Here is an 11172-nt window from a genome sequence, read left to right on the forward strand (position 1 = left end):
TTTCTCACACACAGCCACCCTCTTGCTTGCCCCTTCACGTGGCCTTCCCTCTGTCCACACAGCTGGCTGGTGTCTCTTTGTAGGTCCTAATCTTTTCTTGTAAGGACACTAGTCAGTTGGCATTAGGGGCCACCCTAACAGCCTCATTTTACCTTTATTAGCTCTTTAACAGCCCTGTCTCAGATACAGTCACATCCTGAGGCACAGGGGTCAGGTCTTTAATGTACAAAGTTTGCAAGGACACAATTCGGTCCGTGACACCAGTGCTTCCGGATTTGGAGGCCACCCTGTGGATATGCAAAAACTAAAGCATAAGACTCCAGGTTCTATGTTAGGAATCTGGAAGCATTGTCTTTAGAACCGATGCCAACCTGTATGCACGGGCCAGTCCCTTTCAGTGCTTGAGCTGGGGATGTTGCATTACCATGGCATGATTATGCCCAAAGAACAGCCTTGTAGCACGTAGGCACGACCCCGGGAACACACACGCTGCTTGCCCGGGAGGGTGGGGGTGTGGCGGCACGCCTGCAGTGTCTCTGCCTGGAGCGTTTGCACAGCTTCCAGAATGATGGATGGTTGTGTCCGAACTCAGGGCGCCATGCCTCACAGTGTGTTCTCGGGGGCCTGTCACCACTCCATGCCTCATCCCAACGAACCCTTAAGGCACCCTGGATGGAAAACCCCACGTGACCTGCCTGTTGGCTGCTGCTGATGCGATGGTGTATCATTCAACCGTAATTTATATTCCGTGCAGGTCTGAGCAAAGCTATAAAGAGCTCTTGAGAGCTCAATGCTGCCGAGGCATTTAATCTCCGCAAAGGAAGGGTTTAGTGGACACCAGCTTCCTAGGGTGCATTCGCTGCTGCTGGAGGAGGAGGGATCCTTTTTCTGTTTGCTGATTTGCTTCTTTATGGTTTTAAAGATCAGAGAGGGGCTCACGGGGGAGTGTCTGAGGGAGGACTTGGGCTGCTCCCCAGATGTCCCTGACCTGCACGCCCACGAGGGCACCTCTGCAGTCACCACTTTGCAGCAAGCTAGTGGGCTCGGGTCAGACCAGGGGCTCTTTGGCCACGAAGCCACACAGGAACGTGGGAGGGCCAGGGATACACAGACGTCATTCCTCATTCCCAGGAGCAGAAAATGTCACGCAGATGGATCTCCTGCCCCAGAAAGCTGCAGAAATTATGTCCAGTGAAGTTTTGGGTACCACTTGGCCCCATAAGGAATAGACATTTGGGAAGGTGCCTGTGCACTGAATATGTAACTGCCCTGGATTCCTGGGAGAACCTTCTCGAGGCCTTCAGTTTCCTGGCTCATGGCCTCTTGAATTAATAAGAGCTTTGCTGCTGCCTAATCTGAGGCCTCAGTTTTGATGCGATTTCTACACAGGTCCATTGCTGTGGCATTACTACCGAGACATTTCTGACGGTCCCTACAGGGAGGCAGAGACACACGTCCTCCCCTCCCTGCCTGTGTGTGCTAACACAGCAGCCACCACACAGGGAGGCCCAGGTCACACCCTACACACCTGCAATCCGTGCTCCAGGGTGCGCTGAGCAGGAAGCTTCCACCAGAACTCTGAAGAGCCGCTTAAAAATAATTGAACTTTAAGGTGGTGCTGGGATGGGACCATTGTTGGGCTGCTGGTTAAGTGTTCCTGGGCAACATTTTAGGGTGGCAGACTTAGCTGCCAGCCCCCAACCCCAAACAATGCAATCCCAGCATGGTGTTTTCTTAACATTAGCAACACATTCCAGGCACCGGAGTCTCCGTCCTTGTGCTGGGTGAAGGCATTATGTCTAATTGAATTGACAAGCAAGGATTACTTTGTGTCATTGCTGCAGTATCACTGATTGGGACCCGAATGGGGAGGACTGTGAGGGAGCCTGTAGGAAGGGTGACTGATGTGTCCCACTTAGCCCAGGACTTTCTGGTTTGAGGATAAAAATCCCACGTTCCAGGGACACACCCCTGTCCCCGCCGACTCCCAGGCAAACTAGGATGGGTGGTCACCCTACTAGGGAAGCAAGGCTTCCAAAGAATAAAGAAGTCAGGAGCTTACAGGAACTTGGGCTGGAAACCTGTAGCCAGGGAATACCTTGACCATCCATACTGTGTCCCTGGGGTTGGGGACACATAATGACATAGTACAGGGTGTCACATAATATCACATAATCCTATGAATCGGTCGTGTCCTGGTGGTAGCTGAAGTTGGAGACAAGGGTGAAGTTGCCAGAAGGAGGGACTTGGCAGAAGAGGGGAGCTGGGAACCTTGACTGTACAAAGACTAGAGGAGGAGAAGTCCCTCTGAGGGACAGACAGGTGGCATGGAGCTGGGATCAAGAGGCAGCTCGGAGACCCAGGGAAGAGATGTCAAGCAAGGGGAAGTTGTCCAACAGAGAAACTGAAGCTCAGGGTTGGGGGGAGGGATGCAGGGAGACTGGAATCTAATATCTGGCAATGCAGGGAGTGCTAATTAGAGATGGCAGCCATGTGGAGGAGGTGGATGGGGAAGCTGTGTTTGGTGTTGGCAGGCCGGGCGGAAGCCGTCTCCTCCCTCGCCCCCACTCGAGTCTCAGCTGTGCCTGGAGCCAAGGGGATTGGGGACGGGGCGGGCAGCAGGCCCTGTCCTCGGCCTGCCGGGGACTGACAGGACACAGGCAGGTGCGACCAGGGCGGGGCCGGGGGTTACAAGGTGGTCGTGAGTCCTGAAGGGGCTTCAGGTTGGAACAGTCATTAAAAGAAACAGGTGGTTTGTTTGTACAATGAGAAGGAAACATGATGTTTACGTAGTTCCTCCCACCTGTTGGCCGTCCTTTCCAGGTGGGGTTTGCAAATAGGGACACGAGAGGGGGCTGGAGAGTGTTCCCTCCACGCCAGGGGGTCTTCAAGCGCGGGCTCTCAGGGTTCCAGGGGGTGGTGGCTTCTCTTCTAGCTGGACTTCCTGAACTCCGGGTCCTTGCGAATGAGGGTCCTGGCACAGAGAGGGGTAATTAGAGTTCGTTTCTCTTCCAACCAGCTGGTGAGTCGGGGCTGGCTGCCTGGAGGGCGGGGCTGAGTAGGAGTTGGAGGCCCCTTCCAGGGCCAGCAGCGATGAGAGCGGAGACCTATTAGCTTCTGCCGCCAAAGGCATAGACTTGCAACTACGGGGGCAGCCATCGGACTTTGCTGTCCAAAGCTTAGTCCCTGTAATGACGTACCTTGAGGCCCCCTTGTGAATGGATGAGCCCAGTGCTTTTCAGAAATGCTGAAATCACTGGACTCCTTTCTTCAAATGGAATTTCACATGGACTCACATCAAAGCAGGGCTATTCTGGCCAAAGAGAGGAGAGAGGGCTGGATCCTCTTCTACTCCCTCTCCCTCTCCTGAGAACCTCCATGGGGCACAGCTGGAAAACCACTGGGGAGGCACAATTTTAGAAGGAGGCCAGGGAGGATCTCTCTGAGGGGATGACATTTGAGATCTGAGAAGAGCTAGAAAAAGGGCGTCCCAGATGAGAGAACAGCAAGTGCAAAGTCCCTGGGGTGGGTAGACGGTTAGCTAGTTTGAGACACAGAATGCTCTTTTCTGTGGCTAGAGTGTGGGGGTCAAGGTGAGAAATGAGGCCAGATGGGGAGGCAGGGTCTACTGAGATAAGGTTCTATGGTCAGGGTAAGGAGTTGGGTTTGTATTCTGAGTGTGATAGGAAGCTATTGGAGGGTTTTAAGCAGGGGAGAGAATTATGATTTGATTACATTTTTAAAATATCACTGGCTGCTCTACGGGGGCAAGAACAGAAGGCAAGACAGCAGTGACTTGTTACGGCCGCTCACGTGAGAAATGATGGAGGCTGGACAAGGCTAGAGCAGTGAGCAGTTGGGAAGTGAGAAGCTCTGTGACAGGGGCACACGGGCCTGCCTTGTCATCTCTGCATAGAGACCCGGGGCAAGGAGGGCACTGAGGGCAAAGGAGGGACACGCTCCAGACCAGGTGAGGCCCCCCACTTCTGTGTACTGTCTGCGGGAATTCTGTTCTTTGCCTGGGAAACCTTCCCTGGCCCAGCTTGATTGTCTCTGTCAGAGATTGACCCTAACCACCCACTACGGGGTATTCCTCCTCTTCCTAAAGACGGCTGGATGATGGGGGGTGGGGGGGGGAACCTCACAGTCATCTGCTCTGCTCCCCATCTTCCTGCTGGAAGCGGGGGCAGGTAGAGGCCCAGAGCTGTCTCTAAACTGCAGCCTCTGGGTCCGGTTCTGTGGTCACAGCATCCTCAATTCTATCGCCGACTAGATGAGAAGCTTGTTTAAAAAATCTCTTTTAGTTTAGATTTAAAGATTCTTAAGAACAGGGATCATATCTTATTCTCCTTTTTATCATCTAGCATAAACACAGTTCTACAAATACTTGCTGATGAGCTGTGTTGCGTCACAGAGCCCACAGCCACAGGGATGTCCCCCTCCCACACCAGGCCTGCTGTCACCGAGACGTGACAATCATATGGGCACTGTCCCTGCCTCCCTGGCCTGCTTTCCACCTGATGTTTCTTACAGCCAGGTCTGGAGCACACAGCAGAGCCTGGCTCCAGAGGGAAGAGCTCGGGGCAAAGTTCTTTCTGACTGCAGTTAGTCTAGGAATCTGATTGGAATTAGGCCCAAACCCCAAACCACAGACGGGGGGGATTCCTAAGAAGATGTGATGCTGCATTATTTCTTGGATCCTCGCCTATCTCTCAATAAGTGCTCATGAGGAACAAAATGACACATTCAAGAGACCTAGCCCCAGAGGCTCCAGTCTACTGCTGTGGGGGACGGGAGGACCTCACACTGTACTTTGGGTAAATGAGGGGAGGCCGTCCTATCCACTGCCATCCATGGTTTCCAGCAGGAGCCTTCAGAATCTGTCTTCACTCTGCAGAGAACCCCAGAGAGCTGTGGGGGTGGCGGGGGTGGGGGCGGGGTCTGCACCCTACACTCACCAGTTAGTCGCCAGTTTACAGGTCTGAGAGTTTAGTTCATCATCTGAGAAAACTGGGACAGTTAGGGTGCTCGGCCACCTTTGTCCCCATCTCCTCTACTCTCTGGGATTCAAGGGACTCAGTGGGTGTTTGTCAAAGTCTGTTGTTAGGCTGAGGAACAAGGGCAGCACATCATTCATTCAGTCCATTGATGGAGGACCTGCCATATACATGTGAATATCCATTAATTACTAATTAATATCCATTAATTACTATACATGTGAATATCCATTAATTACTAATTAATATCCATTAATTACTAATGTGCATTTTCAAATTTGAATTTACAAGTACAGAGATATGTAAAACGATTAAGTTCTTGATTGTAACAGAAAACAGTAGCCTTATGTGGAAACAGAACCTGTTTCCAGTCTTCTCTCTTTTTCACACACAGTTTCCTAACAAGTCGCTTAGATGGTTGGCTCAAAGGGCCCTCTTTCGTGAGACCCCTAGAAGTTTTCTCCCGTCAAGGGCAATATGGACAAGCACTAACAGAAATTTCAAAAGGTTCCAAAGTCACAGAAGAGCGGATAGGAAGTTAAGGCTAGAAGATCCCCTATTAACTCCATTAACGTAACCCAACAAGATGTATGCTATCCACAGGCTGGGCCATTTCCAATTGGTAATTAGCTCCACACAGACCTAAGCTCTTTACTCTCAACGTAGCAACCACATCCTTTGTGTCCTGTCCACTGTACTTGCAGAATACACGATTAAAACAGCATGTGTCAACATTTTTCAGCTACTGGCAACTCAGGAAGATCAAAACTACTCGAGGTCAACCTTCTCCCCCAGAACAAATCACTGGATTTAATCGGGAGGATAGTGTACCTTTTGATGATAAGGAGTGTCTCCATTTCTTTACAGCATCTTGTAGATTTATATAAAATCAGTGGGTGACCTCCTCACACACACAGCTTCAGTTTATAGGATGATGATTCAATCCACATCTCTAGCTCAGAACTTTCTATCAGGCTCCAGATCCATGGTGCCAAGTGCCTCGCCATCTCAACGGCAGCTCGGATTTGAACTGAGCACACATGCATGCACGTGCACACACACACACACACACACACACACACACACACACACACACTTTTCCTGTCCTTAATCTAAGTTTTAGCAGATTGTATCTGTGCACACTCAGGTTCCCAAGCCAGGCAGTAAAAGGAGCCTTCTTGAGGCACAGAAGGCCAGCTCTGGTTTGTTGGCATTTGGATTATTTGAAACTGGTGTCACACACAGCTTTTCTTTAGTTCTCACACTTCCAGGTTGTCACCCTCTCGTTGGCCTTGCCCCACAGGCTGCCCCCTTCCTTCTGGACCACCTTTCCTCTTCCCCTCACCTGGCTCTGTCTCAAGGTTACACAAAGGCCCTCTGCCCTAACCCAAGGGTCCCACCAGCCTGATCAACGGAAGTCACCTGACGAACCAAAAGTTTCCCATCCTCTTCCCCAAGACGTGCCGACTCAGCAGGACCGAGGTGAGACCTAGTCCGTGTAGATATTATCATAGAATTCCATCTGAGCCCCAGTGCACAGCAGGAGAGACTGGGTTGCTTTGTTAACTCCCTGAAGTTTGGGACCCCTGCTCTGCCAGGTAATGATGCTGCCACACGTGTTTGTACATAGTGGCTGTCACTACACATGCACACGTGTGCACAATCCCATACACACACTGTGCACAAATGCATGCACGTGCATGCACATATACATACACAGAAACACTGCACAGGCACACATAGGCACCCATTTTATTTCTGGGGCTCCTGAGCCCAGGTCCCCCCTGACACATCACTTTACGTTGCCTCTAGAAGGAGTGTTCACTGAACAGGTATTCACTGCGCCCTCCTCCCTCCACGCCAGCCCCCATCTCCCTTCTTCCAGGTCCTTGTAGCAGGCTCCTTCGCGGTCTTTGGGAATGCAGATCGGAGCCACCAAAGTGCCTCAACACCTTCTTTCACTCGGCCTAATGTTCAGACCTCTCAGCCCAAAAAGCAGTGTTCACCGCGGATCTGAGGCTCACTTTGGCCCCTCCAACTGCCACGTCTCAGTTCCACCCTTCGCCACGTGCACATCTTTGTATTTAAATCTTTGTTCCCAGGTGGGATTCCTTTCTTAATCTAGAAGGAAGTCACTAGGTCAAATGTATGAATATTTTGAGGATCACTTTCCTGTAAGGAAACACCAGCTTACATCTCCCCCAGAGTCTATGGGATGGTCCATTTTGCTGCTTCCTCACTAGGTTTGGAAATAATCATTAAAAAGCAAGACGAAAACCCAAACGGCACCGATTCGATTATCTTCTGTTACTATGTCTTTATTTTCCAAGTCTCTGATTATTGGCACAATTGGGCATTTTTCACATTTATTGCCCGTTTGTCTTTTTTTCTCCGTTCTCTGAACGTTGGACTATTAAGTTTCGTCTTTCTCTACTAAAACCTTTTTCTAACTCAGTGGTCCCAAAGTGTAGTCACTGGACCGGCAGCATCAGCATCACCCGAGAGCTTGTTAAAAGTCTAAATTCGGGGCACCTGGGTGGCTCAGTCGGTTAAGCGTCCCACTTCGGCTCAGGTCACGATCTCACAGTCTGTGAGTTCGAGCCCCGCGTCGGGCTCTGGGCTGATGGCTCAGAGCCTGGAGCCTGCTTCTGATTCTGTGTCTCCCTCTCTCTCTGCCCCTCCCCCATTCATGCTCTGTCTCTCTCTGTCTCAAAAATAAATAAAAACGTTAAAAAAAAATTAAAAAAAAAAAAAGTCTAAATTCTCAGGTGCTACCCAGACCTACTCACCAGAAGCTCTGGGGTAGGGCCCAGCAGTCTGCTTTAATAAGCCACCCAAGACTCCAAACTGCCCTATCCCAGACTGAGTGATAGAGAATTCATCTTGAACCCACGTGCACAACAGGAGGGACCCACCTTGTACGGCACCCATCTAAGCATGAAGGATAAGACCACAGACTCAGGAACTAGCCTGCCTGAGCTTATAGCCCAGCTCCACCAGTTACTAGCTGTGTGATTTTAGACAGATGGCTTAACCTCTCTGAGCCTCGATTTCTTCCATCAAGTAGGGACAGAGACAAAATAGGGATAATAATGTGACCTGCATAGATTTATTTAGAGAATTAAAGTTTCCATACATGTTTAAGCACTCAACACAGTTCCTAGCACACACACTTAATAAATGTTAGGTACAGCGACTGTCACTATGACCGCTGAAATTATCACAAGTTCATGGGCCTGAGGCCTGGAGGAAAAAAGGTTGGATCTTAAGGAAACTTGGCCATCAGGAAGCAAGAGGTCTCATAATAAATATAAATATAATGCCCCTCCTCTTGTCCCCGCCCCCTAAAAAATATGCTTCTCCCTTTTCTTTCTTCTACTGACCCAACCCAGCCTTCTCAAACTTCACAGGCCATTGCCGTCATATCAGTTGCTGACCGAAGAAACGTGAGACGCAGCCAATATCGAGAAAACCTTTTTTTTTTTTAAGTTTATTTATTTTGAGAGTGAGAAAGAGAGGGAATGGGGGAGGGCCCGGGGGAGAGAATCCCAAGCAGGCTCTGCACTGGCAGCGCAGAGCCTGACACAGGGATTGAACTCACAAACCATGAGATCATGACCTGAGCCGAAACCAAGAGTCAGACGCTTAACCATTTAACCACCCGAGCCCCCCAGGTGGTCCAAGAAAAGCTCTTGAACTCATTTTGGGTTTGCCACATATCTCCAATGGTTAAAAATTTTTTAATTTTTATAACATTTTTATAACATTTTCTCTCTTATAGCAGCCTTCTCATTGAGGGTTAGTAGGAGTAATTTTTTAGTTTTAAAAAATTTTTTTAACATTTATTTTTGAGACAGAGAGAGAGCATGAACGGGGGAGGGTCAGAGAGAGGGAGACACAGAATCTGAAACAGGCTCCAGGCTCTGAGCTGTCAGCACAGAGCCCGACGCGGGGCTCAAACTCACGGACCGTGAGATCATGACCTGAGCTAAAGTCAGCCGCTTAACTGACTGAGCCACCCAGGCGCCCCAGGAGTAATTTTTTAAAAAGAAGAGTTCCCATCAAGTCTGTCAAATACTCATAAGACTAGGTTAGATGCATGAGCTTATGCTACCGTGGGCTATACATCTTCATGGTGAGAAGTCACGTACAGAGTTTCCCAGAGGTTTTGACTCTGCTGCCCCTTTGTAAAGGAATATCTCAGAGGGTCGGTGTTCCAACTTTGGGAGATGCTGTCTTACAGGAAAAGGAAAAGGGCTCCCAGGATTGGGGTGACTTGTTGGTGAATGGGTTAAAGGAAAACCCAATGTCGTATAGGAATGTTTTATATAGGAAAGAATAGACGTTGTTTTTCTCTGTAAACAAGTAGCGGGTGGGAGGGTGGGGTGTGTTTTCTGTGTCTCCCAAGAAAGATGGTGAATTTTCAATGCTTTAGAAAAATGAATTGAATACTCTTTTGCCTCACCATACCCCACATGAGACTCTACTGCGATGCTTATTTAGTATTTTCCCACAGGCAAGACTTCCCAAGTTGTTCCAAGACCGGGCAATTATTGGAGAGTGAGGAAGCCATGATCTCTTGACACTTTTCTCCTCTCCATGAATATTTCCAGCTATGGATCTTGGTGGCTTATATCTGCGTCTTTTCACCTTGCCTACTCAAGAAAATTGAAAAATGCTGTCAACCTCACTTCTCTCTTTCTCTCTCCCTCTCTCTCCTCTTTCCCTCTTCCCTTTCCCTCTCCCTCACCCCACCCCACCCCATGTTCCTTGCCTTGCCCTCCAGGAACTTTCTGCATCATATCACTGTGCACCTGTGTGGCTGGAATCAACTTTGAGCTGTCACGCTACCCACGCTACCTGTATGGACTCCCCGATGACATCAGCCATGGATACGGATGGTCCATGTTCTGTGCATGGGGGGGCCTGGGCCTCACACTAATCTCGGGATTCTTCTGTACCTTGGCCCCTTCTGTCCAACCTGTCCCGAGGACCAACTGCCCTAAATCCAGACCCGAGAATGGGACAGTGTGCTAAAAAAACAAACCCATACATATATATATATATATATAAATATATATATAATATACATATATAAAACAAAACTAACTCAAGATGATGCCAGTGCCAAGGTAGAGTTGAGTTGGCTCAGGCACCCGCATCTCGTCGGACTTTGTGTTGCCTCATCACCGAGATGGGGAAAGCGTCCCCGTCACGTGGCTCTTCCATCATTTCTTAACTTTTGGCTCCACGGTTTTTTGAAGACAGAGCGAACATCACCACTTGTGATAGCGTCCTGGTCCCATCACTCACGAGGATGGGGTGGTGGGCTGGGAAGGGACAGTGCCAGTGGTCTGAAGCGGCGCGGATGTAGAGAAGGAGGTACCATCCATTGGGCCAGCAGTGAGGACACCACCCCAACGCCGATCGTGTTGCAGAGAAACAAAGCCCTTAGTTCATAGAATGTAACCACATCTTTGACGTCATTTGCAGATCACTTCTCCTGATCTTCCTGTTCTGATTCCCTTCCTGGCCCACCAGCAACACACAAGAAGTGGAAGAGAAAACAGACTGAGAAGGAAGTTTTCTCTTTGTTGCCAAACTTTTGGACAAAGTTACAGAGGTGGGAAGGGGGAGAGAACAACGTGCTGAGGGGCAAGATCCACGTCAATAAAAGGACACTTCAGTGGATGCTCAGAAAACCCAGTCTTACCTTCCAGCTGCCTTACATCCAGTTAAACAAGAGGCCGCCCTACCCCCGACCCCACCTGCACTCCCTGGGCAGATTGGAGCCTTGGAGTAATGCTGTGATGTGTGCGTGCGTGCGTGCGTGTGTGTGTGTGTGTGTGTGTGTGTGTGAGACTACTTTTGGTGGTTTCCTTTTTTCCTTTTCACCTTTTAAAATGGAAAGACTTCATTATGACTGTTGTGTCTATCGTTTGTGGTGGTTTCATGGGCCAGGGCGGAGTCCCGAGACTAGGAGGAATAATGAGGGGCAGGCCAGTGTGGGTGCCCATTCTGTAGTTTCAGATCCCTGGAGTGTGTACGTGTGGTGGGTGTTTTCTGAGTGTGGGGTTTTATTGTTTGTGTTGCATTTTTCTATTATTTGTAGTGCAGCTGAAATTCCCAGAGGGCAGAACTGAGAACAAAATCACTGGGCAGAGGGCCCGGTGGT

At 49.6% G+C, this 11172-nt stretch overlaps 1 protein-coding gene across 1 annotated transcript in view; it reads left to right on the top strand.

Annotated features, from left to right (window-relative positions):
* TMEM178B (transmembrane protein 178B) overlaps window positions 1-10914 on the top strand; it is a 357133-nt gene extending 346219 nt beyond the window's left edge. Inside the window, exon 4 of the mRNA XM_078438541.2 lies at window positions 9784-10914. Coding sequence (XP_078294667.1) covers window positions 9784-10034 — 251 coding nt within the window. The 3' untranslated portion in view covers window positions 10035-10914. The remainder of the gene's footprint in view (window positions 1-9783) is intronic.
* Window positions 10915-11172: the final 258 nt, after the last annotated feature.

Source organism: Panthera onca, chromosome A2 (assembly GCF_046562875.1).
Source record: "Panthera onca isolate mPanOnc1 chromosome A2, mPanOnc1 haplotype 2, whole genome shotgun sequence".
Classification (NCBI taxonomy): Eukaryota; Metazoa; Chordata; class Mammalia; order Carnivora; family Felidae; genus Panthera; species Panthera onca.